Source organism: Dermacentor albipictus, chromosome 1 (assembly GCF_038994185.2).
Source record: "Dermacentor albipictus isolate Rhodes 1998 colony chromosome 1, USDA_Dalb.pri_finalv2, whole genome shotgun sequence".
NCBI classification, from domain to species: domain Eukaryota; kingdom Metazoa; phylum Arthropoda; class Arachnida; order Ixodida; family Ixodidae; genus Dermacentor; species Dermacentor albipictus.
In genome coordinates this window covers 195,154,391-195,178,962 of record NC_091821.1, presented here as the reverse complement: position 1 = coordinate 195,178,962, position 24,572 = coordinate 195,154,391, and the positions used below count along the sequence as shown (strand labels likewise).

The following is a 24,572-nucleotide window of genomic DNA, read 5'->3' as shown; positions in this document are numbered from 1 at the left end:
GCGATCTTGAAAAATTTCGTCTCTGGGGAAGCGCCGTCGGAGGGGATTACAGCGGAGATACATTTTCACGCTGTACGTACAAATCGGTGGGCACGAGGCTTAATATTGGGGGATCCATGCAGCAACGCGGCCTTGACTGCTGTTTGAACTTGCCACGTGGTCAAGCTTAGAATTTGTTGTCCTTTAGTTCATTGACGTATAGCATAAGAAGGTGGACCGAAGTAGTTATCGACTCTGGCGATCCTATCTTTCTGCACGCGTTCTTAAATGAAAAATTTTAGTTTAGAAATATTAGGCTCTCCTCTGATATGAAGGGAAATATATATATACGCGAACCAAGCTGCTGCGTACAGATTCCGAGTGAAACCTGGTCGCGACGCGATCGCTTGTTCGGCTTGATGCTGCATATCAGCTGGGATAGTTCGCACAGTGGATAATTCTTTTCATAGAGGGAGTTATGAGACTATTTCTGGAAACAGCGCAGCGGAAGGATGCGACTGGGTCACCAGTGGTTTTAAGCTTTTAAAGGAGTGCTGACGCACATTCGAGAAATTGTAGAAACACTATCACACATTTCACACACGTAAAATAATACCACTTAGCAATTATCAAGGTTGCAGAACACTTCACTATATTAATTTGATACTAAAGGTGCTCACGAAATACAGCACCTGGCATGCATGCATGCATGCATGCATGCGTGCATGCGTGCATGCGTGCATGCGTGCATACATACATACATACATACATACATACATACATACATACATACATACATACATACATACATACATACATACATACATACATACATACATACATACATACATACATACATACATACATACATACATACATACATACATCTTGTATATTTCAGTAGCTCAAAAGATATTATACATTTCGTGCCCGCATAAGCGCAAATCGTGTTTGTGTGCGTGCGTGTGCGTGTGTGAGCACTAGTAGTTTTCTAAGGTCGCGACGGATCATATGGCTTATGATTTTCAAGCTCGCTAAACATCATAACGTATACCGCAGCGGCAAAGCCATGTGCACTTACAGCGTAGTCAGGTGGCTCTGCGGCTAAAACTGGCTTGTATAGGCGCTCTGTGCACGCATAGAGGGCGCATAAACAAAGCCATTTGTGGAGGCAGCTTAATTACTGGCAGAGGTGTAATGTGGCGCCTGTACTGAATGCAACCTTCGACTACAGTCTGCTCTTGAGAACTCATCGCAGCCAATGAGAACACCACAATTCACCAGCGGCGCTGCAGTGCACACAGAAAGCGCGCCTTAGGTGACTCGCGAGTCGCGTTGCTCGAGATATCAAATGTGCTGGCCGGTCAAGTTGGGTCCAGGTGTGGGACGAATCTGTATTCTTTTGCCGTACGCTTCGGTTGGAATGCTTCCATTGTTCGATATACGCAACAGCTTGCACTATAAGAGCGCAGTATAAACCGACATGGCTGCATACCTTGAAGGATCGATCAAAATGTAAGTGCCTTTCAAGAAAAAAAAAAGTCAGGCATTTTTGTTTGCATCATTAGTCTTCTTATCTCGTTAATAGCGTAGTTGTTGCTGTAGCTGAAAACACCGCATGGAACGCAAAAATAGAAAAAATAACATTATAAACAAATACAAAAATAAAGTAAAGGTGAAGCGAAAAGAAACAGAAACGTCGGGGGTTGTAGAATAAAATGTACACGTGAAAGCGCAGTAGAAGTAAAGAAATAAAGGCAGGAAAGACTGCACTACTCAGTGAGTAGCGAGGATGCATCCAGAACGTCTATAGTGGTTTATACGAGCAAATTGCGCTGCACTTAAACTGGTACTCAGGTTGCTGTACTAGTTGAGGAGCATTCTTTAAAGATAAATATTTTCATATTCGACGAACTGCGGCTGATAACATGAAAGCTAGACTTTCCTCAAAGAAGCGTCGTCTGCACTATTGTGTTCGGTGCACCGTGCACGTTTTCAGAGAACTGTTGATTTGGTTTGGCCGTAATCCAAATCCACAGGAGCTTGCAAGACTGTATTCTTAAGCGTCATTACTCGTGTTTTTTGTTATTGTTTTTGTTTTCTTTTAATTTTTTTTAGTGTACTCAGCTCAATGTAGTTGAGAATCAGAAGCAGTAGACTGTTCCTTCCTCTAGGTCACTTCCCCGCATGGCTTTCACATCTTGCCACAGTCCTTTCCCGAATTACTTTTTTTTTTCTTGTACAGCATTTCTTCACCTTATTATTTCCCTCCCAGTCTCGCCACTTTAGTCTGGGACCAGATCCTGTGCGAATTGAACTATCTCACGATGTAACGTCAGTCTCGGCAAGTTCCATAAAATTGATATATTCTCCCGGCAGGACACGTCATCCCGTGCTCGAGAGAAAGAAAGAAAGCAGGCGGAAAGGGCGGCCGGGGAGAACGGGAAACAGCTTTTTTTCTGTGCGTTCGCTTGACTCCCCTTCTTTTCTTGTTTTCCCTCCAGCCCCCTCCTCTGCACCCCCACCCTCCCCCCTTCCCAATCTTTTTCCTTCTTCTTCTTCTTCTTGCGTTCGTTCTTTTATTTCTCTGCTTTTGTTCCGTACCGCTCCCAACTCGAACAGAGGGAACCGACGAGAGAAAATTGGAGAGAGGAAGCCCTATTTCTGGGAAAAAATGGCGTATGAAACAGTCGGGGGTGGCGTCCGTGCCTGGTGGGCTTTGGCAAAGCCTGGCTACTACTCGCGTAACGCGTTCCAGTGCGCGCGTTTCCTGTCGGATCACTCATAGTCGTAGATATGTAGATGTCTTCCCCAGAGGAGAGCGATGGCCTTCTGTGCACTTTAATGTCCTACGTGGTACAGGAAGCGATTACGGCCATTATGATTTTTTTTTTCCTTACGTCACTTGCTCCCTTTTGACTTTAACGCCCCTAGAATGGGTTGTCTGAAGCTAGCCAGCTCTGACGACAGGCATCTGCACGGGGCGCGGATATTTATGCCTGATATCTTGGCGTCAGCGAAGGGTTTCTCGCCCATTTCTTGTTCCTCGACTGTTTTCGCGCTGCCACCGTACCTCAGAGAAGCTAATGGAAGGAAGCAATAGCCAGGGCCCTCATCTTCATAAATAACGCGGCGGTTATATTGATTTTTGACGTCTTTGTGAAAACGTGGTCGGGACCTTGGGGAAGTGATAAAAAATAAATAAAGTAAAGCAGTGCTGTGGAATATGAAGTCGCTGGCGCAGTCATCTCAACAGTGCTTTAATAGTTCAGTAGAAACACATGATTATGACTAGGTTGGCTTTGCGCGATCTATGCCCTTTCTTACCGTGCTGTAGCACGTCACTATCTTTCAGTTATCCTTGTACACAAAGCGTTCGTTTCGAGGTGCCTCTCGTACCCTGACTACGCTCCTGTATATAAAGGAAATTACGTACGTAACCATGTGCTAGGTGCAACAATGGAATTTTGCGTGCAAGATAACAAGTTTGGTGCTGCCAGAACTCTTTTGAGTCAGAGATCAGGAGTTTTATTTTGCATTCATTGTTTTTTGAGAAAAGAGCTCATATATATATATATATATATATATATATATATATATATATATATATATATATATATATATATATATATATATATATATATATATATATATATATATATATATATATATATAGCCCTCTGGTACTGCACATTCAGGGTAAGAACTCTGTTTACTTTGATTCAAAGTACTGCATCAGCGTAAAAACAGCCTGTAATACGTGTTGCAACGAACGTTAGTTGCGATCGTTGTACATTTAAGTGGACTGTTGATGATATGCGCCCCAAGTCCTTTGTTGTAGCCGGATGTCGCATCACATTTTTCCGTTAATTTCTTTTTAGGTTATTCAGTTTAGGGCGGAGTGTAACTAAGTATTTGCGTAATGCGGTAGTGCTATAGGTATGCTTCGAAAATATAATAAAAATCAAGGCTGTCAAAGGCGATGACGCCAGGCTATAGTGAGTGCTGCGCTTCTTGTTTCGTGCAGTTCTTTTTCTTTCTCTTTGCCGTTTTGTTCTGCAGCTGCCGTTGTCCGGTAGGCGTTCATTCTTCTTCTGAGTGGTGTATCCCGAACCCACCTTGGCCCATAAATTACGGCCTACGCGGTGACGTTTTGGGGAGGCGCTGATCCTCCTAGGTAACAACACCGCGCAGGTACGCAGACCGCAGGAAAGGCGCGCTCGCTTGCAGCGCGTCAGAGATGGGCGTCAGGGGGCGGGGTAAAGTTGCTCACACCACGCGCTTTTGAAAACACGTGGAAGACCAGGCAGGGCTGTGAAAAACGCCGTATTGACTGCGTGGCTCGGGAAAAAACCGTGCGATTTGCGCTATTTCTAAGCAGTAGCTGATACTAGCACCACTGTGTCGATTAGTACATCTGTTCTCCGAAAGATCTCTTTCCATCTTTGTTTCACAGTACTGTTTTGTGACCTACATCCGCTACTTTTTTCAGACTAGCCATCTAGGTAGGCATGTATTATATTTAGTGTTGTCACGCTTAACAGGGGGAGGAATAGGAAAGCTTGAGATAGAAAGAATGTTTTTTTTTTCCCCGACGGTTTATCGCAACATGTCAAGGCTGTTTTCCTGTGCCCTGAAGCCTGATCGCTAACTCGCCCGTCATTTAGGGCTCAGTATTCCTCCGACACTGTAAGAGTCTAACCTGATAAGCGGCTGTCGTTTCTGGAGTGCCAACACTGCCTGAGACGATTGAGTAACAATAATGCGAGTGGAAAGAAGTCGCTTTTATCGGCCTCATCTCGCCCATGTAAGGAGAGCACGTCGGCGCTTTCAGGTACTGAGTTTTCTTTCCCAGCGCTTGCCGCGTATCCATTCGTTTTTCGGGTGGACACCTTGGCTCGTGTAGCGACAGCCGAACCATGGCGCACGGGCCCCGGGTAATCTGGGTGATCTGGCGGCGGCCGGAATGCCGTGCCATTGGCGCTACATTCCGCCCGCACACCTGCCTCGGCAGTCTGCTGTCCTCCCGGGCAGATTTGTGCCCCGGCGCAGGCCCGGCGTCGTTATCAGGGGAGCCCCGCGTGACACGACAGCGAGCAGCGACAGGAGCGACGACGCCGGCGCGCCGGAGGGCAGCCGTTCGATCCGTCTTTTGTTTCGGCGGGGAGGCGAGTCCGAGGCGAGGAACACCGCCGAGGCATCACTCATCCAGCCGGCGGACACGCGCGGCCCTCCGGGGCCGATGGAATGCCGTTTGCGTGTTTGACAAGTAACTAATGGGAGGAGGGCAGGCCAAGTTTGTCCTCTGCCAAGCAAAAAGCGCCAAGGCGAGAAGGAGAGTTCGTCAGCGCCGCGGCGGCGGTGGTATATTTGTACGCAGCTCGTTCGAAAACGCCGAGAGGAGGGTGGGGGCCGTGCGGAGGGGGTGGTCCATAAATCTCGCCGGTCCAAGAGCGCGACAAGAGTTCAGCGATCGAGGGCCACGTTGTCTCTCCGCGAGCCGGCTGGGGTCAGCCCCAGCCGGTCGTCGAGGTCAGGGCCGTATCGCCTGCCACGGGACGACCTGCCATGCCAATTAACAACCCGCTGAGGTAGCCGCCGCGGCCAGCAGGAATTCTGCCTCTCGCAGAAGGTGTGCCCCGCCGAGGAGGACATGCCTGTGCGTTTGAATCGCGTGGGCTCGCATGACCTGCCCGGCGATGGATTGGCGCCCATGGTCGTAATTGCGGAAAACGCCCGCTGCTGATCGATTCTCAACTGGCGCCCAGCATGGGCACCCGCGTCCTCTTAATTCGGGGCCCGACCTTCTTGTGCAATACCGGCCGCCGCCTATGGCCTGGCCCACCGGTGTTGTGTGTCTACCGCCGCGCAGCGAGAATTCATGCAAAGCGCGTCCTTCTCACTCTGCGCCTGGTGGCAGTGGAGCGTGGGGTGACGCTTGTTCGCGTTACGTTTCCTTTTCCCGCTTTGTTCGACAGTGAGTAACGGCGGACACAGCAGCCAGTTGACGGAACAGCCTCGCAACTGTATCTGAAGTTATCATTATTCAGCCTGCATCTTTGTAGCAGCACAGCTAGCGGAAGTTTGTTTACGTGGGAGGATGTAGAAAGGCAAAGCTCGGTTCGCTGTCCACGTATCCCTCTAGCGCATGGCGGTTTGTGTCATCCTGTAAGCAAAGGGTGGCGTCGTATCAGTATAAATATGCATCACCTCACTGAGAATAAACACAACGTATGTCTCGACCTCGAATGTTCTGCCACCCGCGAGGTGACCTCGTGCTCCCGTCAAGCGGCTCTGCAATATATATATATATATTTTTGACTTTGTTGTTACTGCAGGACGCTTAGGTGATTGACTAAACCTGCCTGAAATTGTAAATCAATAAATATCAGCATTGTAAATTAGCGTAACTGAAATACACTGCACAATAATACACTGCGTGTTATTTTTGTCACTTGTGGGTGGTTGACCATGACAAAAAGAAAGGTGAGGCAGGAAGGAAAAAATAATAAAAACAGGACGCACGATCGTCCGCCACCGTTTACGGGCGCCTCCCAGTGCAGAAGTGGTGCGATGTTCACCCGAGCCAACTAAAGAGACGTCGGCGGCGGCCCGCTGCGTGCATGCTCTGAATACTAGTTTTCATTTCCTGGAAGTCCAGGTGAGGGTGTCGGTGGCGGGCGCTTCAAGTGGGTCGTTGGCCGCATTCAACCACACTTCTGTACCCTCCTTCACCTGAACTTCTGAAGTGATCGCCGAAGACAAAAGAAGCCCGATAATGGAGCTCACGCTTCCGCGGTGGCGCGCAGGGAAGGTGGCCTCGATGACGGAAGAGCTGGGCCTCCTTTACTGCTGTGCGATGGGGCACGGTCTTTCACTTTTTTTCCTCGCAGTTTCTTTTTCTATTCTCGTCCTCTCAAATTTATCTCTCAAGCTGCTTAACGATCTCAATTAACAAGTCAATGAAGTTTGGACGTCATTTATGAAGAGCAAATCTCCCGGTATGGCGATCTAATTTGCAGAAATTAATGATTTTTTCTCATGCATCCCGGCCACGATGCAGGTTGGGAAACCTGCGTTATATTAAAGGAGCAAAAGACGTCCTTTCTCGCTTGGGTCTTTTTCTTTGACCTTCTCTGTGTGCGTACTTAATAGGGGTTTTAATTGCTCCTATCTGCGGGGAAACAAAAAAGGAAGGGTTATACCTTTTGGGGGCGGGATAATTAGTTTTTTTTTTCTTTTTCGTTGGGCCGTTGTCCTAGGCGAGGTTCGGTACTTGAAAAGACGAACAGTAAAATGAAGAACTACTTGATAGTACGTTTTTTCGCAGAAATATTTCAGTATGACTTTACTATGCGTGAAGTGCTTCCCATAGATGACAGTCGTATGCTTTATTTTCTAGAAACTGCTTATAAATGGCACTGTTGGTAGGTCTGTCTGTATTATGTGTGCAAATTTTTTTTCTCTGTCTCTCCTAAAAAAAAAAAATCTATATGTGAGGTTTCTGGGATTGATGTTTTTGTTTTTGAATTTTGACTCATTGCCGCTCTTTTTCTTTCCTTTTTTTTTTCCACGAGCTGTCAATGTGCCCTGCAAAGGAGAGTATGATTGAGTCGGGACATGAAGTATTCATTTTCTTTCCTTGTGGCATGCAGCCGAAAACATTGTCTGGTTATTCATTCGACGCGAAGTCGGAACAGCAGCAGTGGTGTAGCGCGGCCGGGTATATTTTACAAAATGCTCAAGGGTGACAGATAAAAAAACACAGCATTGGGGGTAAAATATACGTACACTAAAGCTCCCTTCTTTTTTTCTGCCTCTAAAGAGGACGAATGAAAAGAATAAAGGACATCGCGAACGGTCCTTCGATTGGTTGATTATTGAGTGATGTTGAAATTTCAAGGCTACAACGCTACTTAGACAACGACTTACGCCGCGAAGGAAAGCTGTGGATTAACGTGCGCCGAAATTTCCGGAGACAGGCGTTTTTCCACCCCAACCCTTCGAAATGCCGTCTCTGCAGCAGGGAATCAAACAGGTAGTCTCGTGCAGTGAAATATTGGCAGAGTTAGGGTGCCTCAATACCACGCTGAGGCGCCGCTGAGATAGAGGCGCCCTTGGCAGAGTGACCACACCTGATGCGTTCTCGGATTCCAGGAATGCTCGACGGCATTCACGCCGACGCATACTCGTCTTTCATTGTCCTGAACATAACTTGATTTCATCCACTATTAATGTGCGCGTTTAATATGGCGCTACTAGTTGCTCACTGGATTGTCCAGTCGAATATCGTAATTGCAGATGGGAGACGCTTACCGGACGGCAACAGTGGGAAAGAGAAGAACCCGAGTTCGTGTACTTAGGCAAAAACGAAAAAAAAAAAAATGAAAGAAAACGTGGTAATTATTTCTTATTAATTTCATTCTTTCCATGAACCGAGTTGAGCTTGCCGCTTTGAGCAGACTTGCGCCCCTCTCAGCCGTGACGGCTGTACGGAAAGCCTCGCAACGCGGAAAACTTATTCGGACGCGCACTGCGGCCAACGGGCGCTCGCCCGGGTGGCGTACGCGCTGCGGCGCACCGCCGCAGCTGCGGGCGACCGCGGCGCGAGGGCCGCGTGGCGGGAAGTGGCGCGTCAGCTGCCGGTCCCCGACCAGCCGTCAGTACGCCTGAATTTAAATAACTACTTAGCTTACAGATAATTACAAACTCGGCAGAGGCATGCGCGGGAAGAATGTCGGAGCGGGCTGGCTGCCAAAACTGCAGACGTCTTGCTTCGGGATGCCTTCGCGTGATGGATTAAGACGCATCACTGGGCCACTGGAGATTGTTCGCCGAGAGATATCTGGGCGCGTACAAAGCGGAGCGTGCTTATCGCGCGGTGGCGGCGCCTCATGCCGACGACGGGGCCGACCTTCGCGCCCGCAGCACGTCGCGGGGCGTTGAAAGCGGCGGGATGCCTTAATTTCGAGACGCGGCCGCGGCGTGGCGCAATTAGCCGGGCCGGCTCATTTACATGGTAACGAATCCGGTCCGATACCGTTCCCATATCCGTTTTCCGCGGCCGCCATCCATTCGGCGCCGCTGTCACTGGGTGTCCGCGCGCGAGCCGCCAGCGCCCCCCCGGCCGCCGCTAAACAGGATGCTTCATTAGTTGAACCCGCTCCGCGCATGGTGCGCGCGGGGTACTTGATCCTTGGGACCGAAGGTGAGGCCCAAGTGCGCTGCTGCTCCGGCGGCGCCGGACTGCGTCGCCTCGCGGGTCTCCTTCGCAGGGTCTCGAGCGCGGGACCTCAGCCGTCAAGGGTCGCGCACCGGCGTGTCGCTCGCGGCGGGCTGCGGCGCGTGACGTGGCGGCGAAGCACGCCACCGTCCGGCCGGTGCCAGTGCGTTCACTCCGGGGGGCGGAGGAAAGCGCGCCGCGTTCGCGCGCGCTCGCTTCGTGTTGGGCGTCGGCTGATTCGAAGACAAAAGCGAGCGCGGGCTAAATCGAGATGCCTCTGTCGCGGGCCTCTAGCGGCCACTACGTGTGATGAAAAAGCACAAGAATAAAGCAGAAAGGGAATCCCGGAATGGAAAGAAGTAAACACGGACGTCGGCGGCGGCGGCGGCGGCGGCGAAATAATCGCGGCTGAGGCAGCAAAAGGCAAAGCAGCCAGCGACATTCCCGACGATCGGCATCGTTAAAGCAAATGCTTCGTTCACGACTTTCCAAGATTGCCACCAACCGTTCCATCATTTCGAGCTCATTACGCTCTCTATACGAAAGCGAAGAGCGCAGAAGAAAATCCCTTGTCTCCGCCTTTTGTCCGTCCTCAGAGGACCGGTTTCAGACTTCACGGGATCCGCCGCCGCCGCCGGACGTCCCCCCACTCTCGCCCTTTCTTGCCGCGCGCGCGCGATGCCTTTTGCCTGGCCGCTTTTTGCTGATTTAGCGCGCCGCCGTCTTCGCGTTTATTTGGTGTAGGCACTGCTGCGGTGCCTTCTTAATTCTGCTTCCCTCGTTCTTTATTTTATCTTTAACTATTCCGCTCGCTACTATGACACATTCCTTTCTGGAGATCTATTTGGGGTTTGAATGTCAGTGGATGCCGTGGACATTGATGCGTCGAATGAGTTTATTTGCGTACAAGATGAAAACACGGTTCTGTTTTTCGTTGCGTGTCTCAAAGTTCGTTACGGAGAAATCAGTTACGTGGACACATCACGTTGCTCTCTCACGCACCGCGCCTGCGTGTGTGCGTGTGTGCGGGGGGGGGGGGGGCGGATGGGGTGTGCGTCCATTTTGTATGCACACTTGCAGAACTGTCATTGTAATACCTCGGCGAGACAATCTTGTATTTTTTCAAGTCGTTCCTGAGAAAGTAAACGGAAACGTTGGGAGAAGGCTTAGGGCCAGACAATGAAATCTTCCTTACCTCAGTAAGGAAGCCTTCATTGCAGTGAGGCTACCTTATGTCACTCTGAAAGGTTCCTTACTGAGGCGCCCTCGGTGAAGGCTTCCTTGGTGCTTCCTTGGTACTTCCTCAGCATAAGAAGCCAAACAATGAAATCTTCCTTACCTCACTAAGGAAGCCTTCATTGGGGTGAGGCTACCTTATGTCACTCTGAAAGCTTCCTTACTGAGGGGCCCTCGGTGAAGGCTTCCTTGGTGCTTCCTCAGCATAAGGTAGCTACAAAGCTACCTTCATGCGTCCTTACGCCGCTCCTGGCCCTGAACGAGCGCTTCACCTCACTGCTTAACCACGTGGCATTCGCTTGCGCATGCGCACTGTCGCCCACCTGCGGAGAAGCGCGAGCACGGTACGTCTTGCCAGGCATGTTCGTTTCAGTCACGCGTGCGGCATGCAAGCATTGCTAGGCGTTGCTAGGCGTTGCAAGACGCCGGCTTGCCAGCGTTGCTGGAGCACATCAAGTTTTGCACTGTAATGCGCAACTTTTTTTTAACTTTAGTAAACGAAACTAGAAGAAAGCGTCCACGCTTCTCTATATTAGTTATTCAATTTAAAGATTGTGCGACGATACAACATTTTTTAATAGAATGATGGTGTTCGCGGAAAGATTTGAAGAGATAATCTCGAACCCAGGCACGCGGCAACCGCTCCTTAGGTGAGGACGGGTGAAGGGAGCTTTCAGAGTACGCTTGCTTCCTCCATCGGTCCTTCGCTGTAAGGAGGCCTCACGTAAGGTTAGGAAGCGCTCGAAGGAAAGGAACTAGGGGTGTGCGAATATTCGGAATTTCGAATACGAATCGAATATTTTCCATATTCGAAGCGTATTCGATTCGAGAAATGCATGTTCGGAAATTCACGAATATCCGAGGACGGCCGAATAACGGTGGAAACGGCGAATATTCGGATAGACTGCGAATAATTGAGCAATTAACCAATTGTATGCTTGCTCCGCATTCTCCTAAGAACATGTTTATTAACTGACAACTTCGCATGATCCGCTCATTATCTGTATGCTCTGTTTCAGTCTATCTGCTTCAGGCATTTGAGACATGATCAGTTTCGGTTTCTTTTTCACCAAGCTTTATAATTCCAATTATTTTTGGAATGCCCCATTGGCTTGAAGGTTGCAAAGGCAACTCAGGATTTGCTAACATTGATTCAATATGTATCAAGGCTCTTTGTGCGGAGTGGAAATTTGATGAAGTGGCCAGCCTAGGCATGTTTCTTGATCCGCGCTTTATGGCCACAGTTCATCAGGCATCTGGTCAGATGATCTGGCTGAAAAACCTTGTGACAAGGGAGCTCCAGGAAGCCGTCGTGGAACACCGTGGGGACACCGCCGTGCCAGCGTCGACTTCGTGTCCACTGGTGGCATCGAGTGTATGGAATGCTTTTGACGATCTAGTGATGAACAAAGAGAAGACACATTTGGCATCTGCCCCTGAGAGGGAAGTTACAGACTACGCGCAAAAGCCTCTTCTGGAAAGGGGCATGAATCCTTGTGAGTGGTGGCAGTCCATTGGCCGCTTCAGGTACCCGCTTTTAAGTGCACTCGCCCGGAAGTACTTGGCGATCTCTGCCACTTCAGTTCCTAGTGAAAGAGTCTTTTCTACCGGTAGAAATGTGACAGTGCATAGAGAGCGTTTACTTTCTGGCCATATTGAGCAGTTAATTTTCCTTCACGACAATCTGTAACAAGCGTTTTACCTGACTGAGGGCATTACCTGAGTCCATTATCTATAATTGAGTACCTCTTTAATTTGAAGCAACCTTGTAAAATGCAATGTTATTTTTACAAGGGTAATAAAGCTATTGTTACCTCTCTTGCAATTTTTTAATACTACACATGTATTCGATATTTGATTCGATATTCGAAGAGAGTTCTTCGCCTTATTTGTATTCGATTGGTAATCGAAAATTTCAATATTCGCACACCCCTAAAAGGAACGTTTTATTGTTTGGGCCAAGCTACCTTCATGCGTCCTTACGCCGCTCCTGGCCCTGAACGAGCACTTCGCCTCACTGCTTAACCACGTGACGTTTGCTTGCGCGTGCGCGCTGTCGCCCACCTTCGGAGAAGCGCGAGCACGGTACGTTTTGCGAGGCACGTTCGTTTCAGTCACGCGTGCGGCATGGAAGCGTTGCTAGGCGTTGCACGACGCCGGCGTGCCAGCGTTGCTGGAGCACATCAAGTTTCACACTGTAATGCACTGCTTCTTTAGATTTAGTATACAAAACTAAAAAATAGCGTCCACGCTTCTCTATATTAGCTCATCAACTTAGAGATTGTGCGACGATACAACCTTTTTTATTGAATAGGGGTGTTCTGGTGTTCGCCTAAAGCTTTTAAGAGATAATCTCGAACCCAGGCATGGCGGCAACCGCTCCTTACGTGAGGACGGGTGAAGGGAGCTTTCAGAGTATGCTTGCTTCCTCCATCGGTCCTTCGCTGTAAGGAGGCCTCACGTAAGGTTAGGAAGCGCTCGAAGGAAAGGAACGTTTCATTGTTTGGGCCTTAGCATTATTAAGAAGATAACTTTACTGTCAACGGTTGCTGCATTATACTGCAATTGGCGGAAGCGTTGCCAAACAAAATGCCCTGACCTAATAATCAACAAAGCGCAAAATAACAGCCCCTTTTACAGTGGGATGATTGAAAAAGGAAAAAAAATCATAAGCGTTTCAAAAGAACAACATGAAAGGCGAGAAAATGGGAGTGCTGGCCTGCTTGAAGACGTTTCGATCGTAAACTATTCGGGACGAAACTGACGAAACCGCCAAAGCCGCCATTAAGCGAAGCCGACAATCAACTGGTCGACGCGCGAGACTTCATAGTGAGCGAGAAGCAAGAGTTCGGCAAATGCTGTTGCATTTACCGCGACTTCTCGCTTTCACTTAGAAGTGGCAAAAAAAAAGAATAAAAAAAAGTGCCGCGGCATAATTTACCAAGACGACGATGGCGCTCATGCGTCGCGCTCCATCTGCATAACAACGCCCACGCCGAGCGCTCACTATCCAAATCATGCGAGGCCCGAGAAGTACGGTATCGAACGAGAAACGCAAGGAAGGAGAGATCGATCTCGGCTAATTTCCATTACCTTCTGGGCCAATATCATCTGGTCCGTGATCGGTCGCTTTGGAGGCGAACCTGCAGTCGCGTCGTTGGGGCCTCTTGCACAATAATAATGACAACGCAATGGGTGCCCATCCCCCTTTCTCTCTGCTATTTCTCGATGCTAGCTTGCTTCTGTTTTCCTCTATCTTAATAGCTTACTCATAAGACCGTAGGAATCATGTCTAATGGTTCAATGCGTACGTAATTGATTCTTCAACCGCAGCCAGGCTTCACTTAAGGAACGCTTTAATGGACCAACGTTCCTGCTTTAAGCCATTATCTCTTCGTCAGGCTGGCCAGTAAAGAACGAAAGCAAAGGCAAAGAACAGCGTTGGAAATCTAATGCTGATGTGCGATTATTTTCGAACTGGAAATAGGAGGAAAGCAAAATGGCTTGGTTTCCGGGCTTCTTCTCAGATTATTGAACCAGCGCTGTCAATTAAGCTTGTCTTGCTCATTTGCAATATCTACACGGGCTTACCAAACATTACCCATAATTAAGAAACATTATCGTAGTCCTGAAGGCATGAAATCACATTATCATACAGGGCTATCGCGTGATATGTCGCAGAAGCTGTTTCTTTATGCGTGATTCAGTTATGTATTTTACATGTGACGCAAAACTTTAACATTTTAGTTTTGTCGATTTTTGCATTGCGTAACTTGGCTCGGCAGATTAAGTAATGGGTACTTGGTAAAACTGAATCGAACGGGGGTGTTGACCTTATCAGAGTTATGGTCGGGCTACGAGGGAGAGCTGGAGTGGAGAGCTGCAGATAAATGTTATATATCAGGGCCTCTGTAAAGTGCACCAAAATTTTAGTATAAGGACGTGTCATCATTATAGCCCTGCCGGAATACGGTCGCTACGAAGGGCAATCAGGAACGGCAGGACACCATATTTCCTAAGCCACTATAGGCCAGGTATTCTTTAAAGCAGGGACATTTCGGCCATGTCAAATGACTTACTTTGAACATGCTATCTGATGTAAAACACACAAACTAACTACAATAGCACGGCTTAGCGGATACGAATTGGTGATATTTTTCACAGTAGCCACTCTGCTGTTGAACGGCCGTTCAACAGCAAACTGGCTACTGTAAGAAATATCACCAATTCGTGTCCGCTAAGCCATGCTATTGTAGTTTGTTTATTTGTTTGCCGGCCAAGAGAAACAACAAATAGGTATACCTACAAAAGGAAATTAGTTGGCGGGCGGGTAACATCTAACGATTGTCGGACAACAATTTATGTTTATTATTCCTCGTGAACAATCTAAGCTGTTCATAAAACATATCCGCCGCAATGCTGTTGCCTTGTGTTGGCATTTTACACAAGCGTAAGCGCACCAATAAATATCAACGAACGTCTGCGCTGTACTGCTGTGCGATTGCATCAGGACACGAAGTAGTGCATATCCAACGTTATTCGAAAAGTCTGATGATTATCTATCCGCATGCACGCATCCGCGCTGTATTCAACCGCAGCACGCAGGAAAATGCACCCAAGAGGACACATTGACGCCAAAACATTCCTATAGGCTCCATGTCATTCGGGTAACGAGCCAGTTAAAGTCTTATCAGTCACTTATTTTCGTTGACACTCGGTGCTCAGCGTGCCGCCGCCATTTCTCCAATCCCGGCAGCACTGGATGCGCGGTGGCACCAGAGTATACGTCGCCGACGAGCGGGTGGCATGCATAAACATTTCTGTCGTTGTCACAAGAAGTGGCAGCGGGCGCTCGACAAGTGTGCTTTGAAAGTGCGCGAAGTTTCTTCGCAGCGTTCACCGATCTGCATCCATTTTTGTTTCGACTGACCGCTCCGGACCGGCGGGCGCTTTAGCTATTCCACTAGGGCGGCGCTCTCATCCGAGCGTTGATGGAAAGCCGAAAGAAAAGGAGCAAAAATGAGCGTGGCGCATCGGTCGCAGCATGGCATTTGTTTGCGCGAACTAAGCGCCGTTCTTCTCGTTTTCTTTAAATCAATGTGCTACCCGGTGTGCCACCTCGGAATTGCAGGGGGCGAGAGACATGGAGGGAGCGGTGCGCGACAGGCAGTGCAAACGACAGTGGCGGTCCTCGCGGCGCGTTGCCACGAAAATAAAACTAAATAAGTGAACAGAAAAGGCAGGAAAAAAAAAGCAAGGATAGCAAAGGTAGGCAAAGGAATGAAACGACAAGAGCGAGGCGGCGGTGTGGGGGTTCGCGAGGATGAAACCACCGGCACATTTGTCATGTTCGTGTGACTGTCATATCAGAGAAGGGAGCCTAGTAGACAGGACAGCGGGACGCAAAGCAGCCGGGGCTCTTCGCTCGCTTCGGCGGGGACGCACGACGTTTTGTCGTTCGGCTGGGGCGCATGATCTTCTCGGTCCAGTCCCTCCATCGAGTAAGGCCTCTCTCACCTGGGAGGCCCGTGTCAAGTGCTTGACACGTTCAGCCCGACCGACGTTGTTGTGGCCAGACATCTGAACGCGATCGGTTTCTCCCTTTTAGGTTGCGTGCGATCTCACGCCAGCGGTCCTTGACTGCTGAGGGAAGAGCTTACCCGGTGTCACCGACGCTGGCCATCACCAGGGTGGAGAGTCGCTAGTACATGCTGCCGTTACACATTGCTTTGCTCGCCGGGCAACTATGTCTGACGTGCTTGCCTATGCATCGCAGCTCTCCTATAGCATTTGGCTTGCTTTAGATTCCCGTAACGTGTCGTCTTCGTGGACAGTCACGCGCCTCCAGTGCCTTTCAAGCCACGATCTTGTTCTTTCTTATTCTTTTTTTTATGGTAGATCAGTATAATCGTTGTGTTCTAAACCAACCTCATAGTTGATGTCGCCTATTTAAATAACCGCAAGCAGGAAACACGTAACTACCTTTCGACCACTCGAAAAGAAGCGTCCACCTCATTAATGTGTTTCTTGACAGCTTAGCGCAAAGTTCATTGGTGTCACGAGCGGGCAACTAAATAGCTCGGCACTCGTAGCGGTGCGCAATTCGCGGTTCCTCCGTGTTGTGACACCGTGCCGTTTCTTGCAGCGGCGGCCAACAGCGCGGCTGCGCCCTTCTACGACGCGGCAGGCGGCATGTACGGGGGCACGCCGCTGTCGCTGCTGGCGCTGCCGGCGTCGTGCGTGCCTGACGTGAGCGCCAAGGCGGCCCTGCCGGCGGCCGCCGTGGCGCGAGTGTCCCCGGAGCCCGGACCGGGGTCCCGCGACGAGCTGCGGCGGCTCGTGTCCGAGCCGGACCTGCTGCTCGCCTCCGAGGTGGACGTGGACGTGGGATTCGTTTGCAAGAAGTGCCAGCTCGTGTTCCCTGCCGAACCGCTGGTGGTGGCGCACCAGCGCGCCGCGTGCTTCGCGGCCGGCAAGCCGCCCAACGTGGGCGCCGACTTCAAGCCTTTCCTCAGACTGGTACAGCGCGCGTGGGAGTGCCGTCGCTGCCGCGACCGGCTTCACACAGCGCGCGAGTTCAAGTTCCACTGCGACAGCGAGCGCCACTGCGGCAAGAGCCCCAACAAGGCGTCCGAGGCCGGCAACAACTAGCAACGCGCCACCCGACCGCCGCCGGCCCGCCGGACGACGACGCCGTGCGACGCGCACGGGTCTGCTGGTGCCGCTGCAAGTGGCGCCAACACGTAGAGCTAGTGGCGGCGCGCCGAGTCCCTTCGTCTGTTTCCCTCTGCTACAAAGTAATGGGCGCTCTAGGTGTGTTGTCTATAAACGATGACTCCCTTCTTGTGTTCAAGGAAGAGAACGAGAACGAGCGTGTACCCCGCAGTTGTACAAAACGCGTATCCAGTGGAAAGACGACTTCCTGGCTCTAAACGGGTAACGTCGTTTTCTTCCTTGCCTTTCTGTTGTGAAAAATCTCTTTCCAAGTGTTCTTGCTTTGTTTGTGGCGATTTTTGCGAAAGGAAAACAGAGAGTCACTTTGTTCCCCAGTGCACTGCATCGAGAGATATCGCTGTCTAAATTAGCCTGTGAAAGAAAGAAAAAATAACCAAGTGCGGCACACGTAGGAGTGATTGTGTATTTCGGTGTGCATACGCGTGTGATGGTGGTGGCGTCTCGCAGGGAACGTTTTGTGCATTACCTTTGATGCAGGCTTTTCCAGCGCCTGCGCGCGCCCTCTGGCGCGACCCACGGCAACAAACGAGAGGCTGCCTTCCCGCGCGTTCTCGTTCGTGCGCATGCCAGTGTACGTTGATCGCGGAGCAACACTTGCCGACTACCTCCAAGTATCGTGTGTTCGTGCGTGCATGTCCGTGAGCCTGCCCTTGCTGTGTGTGTTGAGCAGCGACATCTAATTTGTTAGAACGAAAGCCGGCATGTGGAATCGCGAGATGTCCTGTTTCTTTTCTTGCTAACTTTTACCACTTGTGACGGCAACTTTTCGTCTTTGTTCATTTATTGCTGGCGTGTTTTGCCCCGCGAGGGCCCCCCGCGTTTTTAGGTGTGTACAAAGCCACGGTGATATGTTGAATCAAGCGTTGGTTCGAAACTTTTGCAATAACTTTTTCGCGACAAGTAGTTGCTAGAAGCAGCTCGGCCTGCCCTGTTTGCGGGTCTGAGTCGTTAGCAGTTCCACTCATTGACGGTCCGGCGCGCACACTGCGAACGGGTCGGAAGTGGCTGGACGCTCGTACATGGTTCCTATCTATTGCGAAATGCACTGTTACGTGTGAGCAGCATTTCGAAAGGCGAAAGCAAAATCACTGGTCAAGAGGTACAGTTCTCCGCGTCGCTTACAAGCTCCGCTCCCTTTCTCACGTCGGTTGTGATAACAAGTCGAGCGTGATTGTATTTGAAGCACAAAAAAATTATGCTTAAATTGCGAATTACTGCCGTGGAGCTCGGATACATGAGGGTTCGAGTCCGACATACGACTTTTTTTTCTGCAGGTCCTAAACGAGATTTGTAAATAAAACGTTTCAAAAACAGCTGGTGACTCTGAAAACGCTGGAATTAAATTTTTTTTCACTTATTCGTTCGATAATGTTTGAGCAAGCAAATGATTCGTGTGTAGAGGTGAGGCTCCATTTTTTTTTATTGACTTCGCTCAACTACTTGCTCCCTGGTCAACTGCGGGCAACACTGTCTGTAGTGTGGCATTAGAGGCACTTGACACTGGCGAAAGGAGCAGAGCTGGTAAGCCCGAGAACTTCCCTTGAGGTCGGCAGACAAACAAGCAAAAGCAAAATATATAGTATATATAAATATATATACAAGCACATTAATTGTGCTGATGACAGTTCCTAACTAAAAAAAAAAATGCATACTGCGTTTTTGTATGTCCACATATTGTGATTATGTTTGAAGCGAGCAGAGGTGTGATTCTCCTGTTGTTACCGAAAGGATGGACCTGTTTATACGTGCCGCGTTGCATCCTGGGACAAGCTAAAAAAATACACACTCGTGGATCCCCAGTCCTCATAGAGGCAATGCAAAAGCGCGTTGAAAACCTTGCACCACAATGGCGTCACAGTGAAGCGTGTCCCTTCCCGCGTCCACTCGCGCGGCAAGCCCGAGCAACAGTTTCAGCGTGCGATCACGTGACACGACGTTCGCGCCGTCTGTCTGGTGAACTGCTCGCCACGCGAAGCAGCGCATTGCAATGGCCGACACTCACCGGCGATTTCAATTGCCGTGTTTCAAGAGTGTCCATTCGCTTTCTTCAGTTGCGGAGGGGAGTTCCCTAAATCTGTACAGCTTGCTCGGACTGCAGCTCGCGACGTTGGCGTTTTGTTCCCTGTCCATCGAAGAAACAGTTGCGAGGTATTGTGCTGTTATACATACACATACACCAACAGATACACTTGAAAGTTCCTAGGTGGTCGTCGAAACCCCTTCCCCAAGTCTTCGCCGGCGCTTGCCAACGTTTTGTTCTTCCAAACCGAAACACACATGTCAAGAGACCTGTACATAACATAGTCTTGCCGAAGATGTCTGGGTGATTTCTGAATGAGGTAGTCTGTGTGAACGCTATAGGGAACGTGACCGCCTGGTAAGCGGAATGGGCTTCTTTATTTTACTACGAAACGGGTCGAAATGTATGGAAAGAGTGATGCAAAAGAAGCCTTCGAATATGCGAGCCTCTGTTCCACGTTCTTGCCTATGAACTTGGTGGCGTAAGTTCAGTTATAAATCTATCATTGCATTCTTGAAGGAAAATGGTCCCTTTCGGACTGAACGCATTTGAGCAGGAAACGGGTGACACTGGTACTAACAATGCTAATTTGTTTTCCCATCTGTTTCTTGTTACTGAAATGCGCACCTTAGTTGGGCATTGTGCTAAATGCAATGTATGCAATTGCACTGCCGACAAATTTCGCTGGCTTTTCAAAGCGACTGAACACGTCATTTGTCATATTTCAGTTTGTTTTCTTCTTTTCTGTTAGGCGGCCATGTCGATAACAATCAAAGCTTCCGTCTGCGTGTGTTCTGGAGGAATTCGTTTGCTTTCAGACACCGAAGAGCATCCTGGAAACGGAACCATTTTTCCTGCTGTCTAACCCCAATGCATACCCCACGTGAATAGTCACATACCTCAGCACTATGCAGTCAACATATAGAGCGCTAGCAAGATATGAAAGGTGTGTCTTCTCACTATTTTTGCGTTGAACTTATGACTTTCTATATGAATGTGTAATGCCTTCTTTTTTTCGTGCAAGCTGCGCAAATGTTTAAATAAGTTATTCGATACAGGCGAATCAGGCTAAAGTGAGAAACACAGATAGAATCAGCAGTCCAACGAGCCCTTGTAGAGAACCTCCAGCAAAAGAAAAAAAAGAAAGGGAAAAGAAAGCAGGTCAGATAATGGCTTTCTTGTTGACAAAGATGGCTAATAACGACGAGATGGCGAGGGCGTCTCAGCATTTAAACTGTTCCACGTTAGTTAACCAATATTTATTTTCCCCCACGTTGTCACACTTTTGAATAGCGAGCATTGCTAGTAGCACAGCCGCTGAATGAAAACAGATATGCGTGGAACGGCAAATACCAAGGTGACTGCGACGACATGGTGTCAATGTAGAAGCGCTTTTATCGGCGTAACAAAAATTTCCTGTTACAATTTCACTGTCCTGCAGCGCACATGCGTGCAGTGACAGCTGGGGTGCAGCCATAATAAAAAGTTGTGTTAAAAATTAGTACAAAAAAAAAAGGGTGTCACTTTCACTTGAAACTTTCCGGATGTAATTTTATTGCATTTTTTCTTCTTTTTATTGATGGTCGTGTGATAGGTAAGTTTGCACTGACGTAAGGCTGCTTGTTGGTAACACAGGCATTGCAGTACGCGAGCAAAAGTGTCATGGGACAGACCTCTCAGTATGGACGAGGTGCGAGATGTGAGTTATCCGCTCATAGAAAAATTAGCTTTTATTGAGCGTATAGTGTACCCGTTCTGTCGAAATGACTTGACACTTGTGGATGAATGCTTTATTTTTTTTCCTATAGTGCAGAAGCAATGAATCGAAGAAGTAAAACGTAGGCGCGGAGGAGGATTAAGCATTGTTCGTCTGATGACGAATTAGCGGCGTTGCTTTTAAAAATCGCTAGTGAGCCTATCTGCTGAGTTACTAACTTGGGTTACTCGTGTTCTACACAAGGGAAGTCGTTCAGCCTTACCATTATATTACGCTGGGCCCGAGTGTGTGTATCCAACAGGCGCAGCATCGTCGTGATACGTACAGCGTGGAGTATGTGCTTGTAATGCATGTTGTTGTTCATGAATGACAGTCTCACTTAAAGATGTGGTGGTTCAAGAAATAAGTATACAGTCCAAATACAACGTCTACCTCTTTGGTGTTTCAGTTAGTCGAATAGAATATTTTCCGCAGCCAGGCAAGCAGGCATGAGGTTTCCCCATGGCACGCGAAATTTACACGAAAATCATGAAAAGGCATACCTCTTGTTTCGCGAACGAATGTCAATTCTGTGCACAATTTGCGTGGCGCGGAGTAAACGCTCGAAACAGCACTTTAGAGTGACGTGCACTCGTCGAGATCGGAATGCCTGTTGCCGTACCGGGGGGCCAGTGACACGCGCCTCTTTTAGCAAGGGCAGTTCAGGGAAGTTTGCATTGATTGCTTAGCTGCCAAGTAGCTTGCCATTTTATATTTCCTTGATACACCCGTACACAGCTAAGAAAACACGAGAGCGGCCTCCGTGCGCGCCTTTTTCGCGCGTGCGACGTACGGGTTCAGGCACGCGAGCCGGCGAAAACCGAGAGAGGTTTTGAAACTCGCGGACGGCTCGGCGCGCGTCTCATGGTCGACCAATACCTCAGGAACACGGGTCAAGAAATGCGCGCGACGCCGTCACACACAGACACCCTCATTCACACCTACTTCATCCACACACCGCCATTCAACAGCCACTTTACGTAATTCTTGTAGGCGACGTTTTCAAGACAGACATTGTAGTTTTTTTAACCAAGTAAGCCTGTGAAGAGACCAAGGACGCACGCCATGGTGTACATACGGCCGACACAATTCGCAGACGCGCAAATACGGAAGCAACAGGTTTGAACCAACTTATATACGTATTAAGCCCGACTGAACGCAACGTTAAGTCAGGGTTCGCATCCGGTTTCTATCGATGCCATCCCCGTCTCCCATCGTATCTCTTCATTTGTTCTTTGCAGTAGCACATTGTCGAAGTAGTTGCAACAGGTACAGTGTCTTCACATTAGGTTGCAAGTGTCCTTTATTTTTTGGCCTGCGGATCAACCGGTGCACGATGCAGTTAGCACTCACAAAGAGAGCCACCTTGAAGCCGCATAGATTTGGTTTCAGCATAGATAACCGTCGGGCCTGCGCCTGAAACCTCCGCCCGTTCTGTGGGTTTATCAGCCCTGAACGCCAAGCAAGTTTCTACTACCTCAAACCCAAGTAAAGAAATAGTATCTTGAAGTTCCTATGTGCATGTATATGCATCACAACATGTATGTACATGTGTCGCGTATATATGTATACATACGTATATGTATATACAGAAGCATATAGTATAAGGTGTAGAATGATGTCGACCTCAACACTTTCCTTTCATTTTCTTGAAGACAGCTTACGTGGCCTCAGTCTCTTGAGGACGGGAGGCGGAAAACGTTGCGTACCGTCACTTTGCATTGATCTTGACTATAGTTCGGGATTTCTTTGTTTGTTTCATAAAACTGCGTCTAGAATGCAGCTTTGACGTTGAGTATAATGTCAAAACGTCTGACCGAACCGCGGGTGCTTGGATACTGCCCGTTGCCTACATGTTACGTTTTGAGTGGTGTTTTGTCCCACCTTCTTTTTTTTTTACATATACATATATCTTGATCATCACAGTGTTTGTTGTAAATAGTCCTCAAACTTTTTTGTGGTGAGCTGATTACACTATAGTGTGTCTAATATTGGGAGGAGAACCACAGCCATGCACCAACTAACTACAGTCAGCAGCTGATACTCGCTCTGCTGTGAGCCTGTGAATCAGAAGAAAAAAAAAATCAAGAAGCGTTGTTTTAACGTTTCCAGAGAAGTTCAAGGACTTCACAATTTTAGTCCCGGTCCTGATTGTTGATTTCTGTTGGGTATTCATGTTGTTTGTTGTGTAATATATGCCCTACACTTGCTCGGATGTTTCTAAGTTCATGATTGAATAGTGTTTGCCCTCTGAGGTGTCCACATGCACTTTCATTGTTTTGGTTGTCACTTAAAACGAATGGTTCAATCCGTGTCATTGAATACAGAATATACTGTTTTGTTTCCTATCACATATTCGATGCCCCTCTTGTGTGATACAAAAGAAAAATGTTGACAAAAATGCATTGGTCAATCCCTGCTCCCATTTTATTCTTGGCAAGGTTTTCGATGGTTTTTCTGGGATACGTAACCACTGCAGGTATATTTTTGGTATGTCACGTAGAAGACATAATAACGACGACAATAATGTCAGTAATAACTACTGCGATGCTGAGGATGGTGAAAGGATTCTAGGTTTTTACATCACAGCTCATGTAGTTGGCTTGAAGTTCTGGAATAAACTGTCCTATGTGAGAAAACCCCTGTGTTGTCGTCGTCCTTTTTGTGGTTGTTGCTTTGTCATTGAAACTTGTGAAACTTGATTCAATTATAATGTGTGCTTGGTACGAGAAGGTTAACGCACAGATACATGATAATTACAGAAATCAGCGCGCATGACTACAGGGTACCAATTCGAAAGTGAACCAGATTGCAAAATCTGTTTCACAGGACAATATCAAATACCGAAGAAAGCATTAAGATGTTTTGGGCCTCCTATAATAATGGCGCAAATATATATAAACGCTCGGTCATATGTTTGACAACAACAGGCGTATCGCCAAGAGTAAATACCCGGACAACAACGAGCGAACCGCACCGTCTCTCTTTCTTTCTTTCTTTCTTTCTTTCTTTCTTTCTTTCTTTCTTTCTTTCTTTCTTTCTTTCTTTCTTTCTTTCTTTCTTTCTTTCTTTCTTTTTTCAAAGAACATCTTACCCTTTCAAATTGCTCGTTCAGAAACCACCATTATTGTGCTGCAAAAAACATGCACTTCGTCTCTGCTAATGCTGCTCATGAAGTTCACCCTACAGTAGTTTGGGTCTCATCGCCTAATTCGATGCAGGTGTGGCTGCAGAAGCATCTGACTGTGGATTGAATTTCGCAAGAACACACAGAGCGAAGAACATGTAACAGGCCATCAAGTTCAGGCCTGACGAAATTTCATGATATCAAATATTTTTATGTCAAAGATTTTTCCAACCATCCAGCAATTCTAAGGCAACGCTCAAACACAATTTGTGGGAAATGTAAGCCGGCTTGCGATCTTTAGTATCGGAAAACTGAGTTCTGCCGCACCTGTCGTTCCCGGCGCATATAGTTGCTCTAGGCTGTCACGGCCCTCGTTGTAGTGTCGGTATCACGGCGCTCGAATTACACAAAATTTCGTGGGAATACCTTTACCAGTGAATCACTAATACGAAAACTCTGTGTCCGAACAATGGACAGAGCGGAAGTGAGCCAAGCC

At 48.4% G+C, this 24,572-nt stretch overlaps 1 protein-coding gene across 1 annotated transcript in view; it reads left to right on the top strand.

The window, feature by feature from the left end:
* Positions 1–23,569, top strand: part of LOC135898000 (uncharacterized) — a 102,777-nt gene extending 79,208 nt beyond the window's left edge. Inside the window, exon 2 of the mRNA XM_065426709.1 lies at positions 16,584–23,569. Within this exon, the coding sequence (XP_065282781.1) occupies positions 16,584–17,089 (506 nt within the window). The 3' untranslated portion in view covers positions 17,090–23,569. The remainder of the gene's footprint in view (positions 1–16,583) is intronic.
* The last annotated feature ends 1,003 nt before the right edge of the window (positions 23,570–24,572 follow it).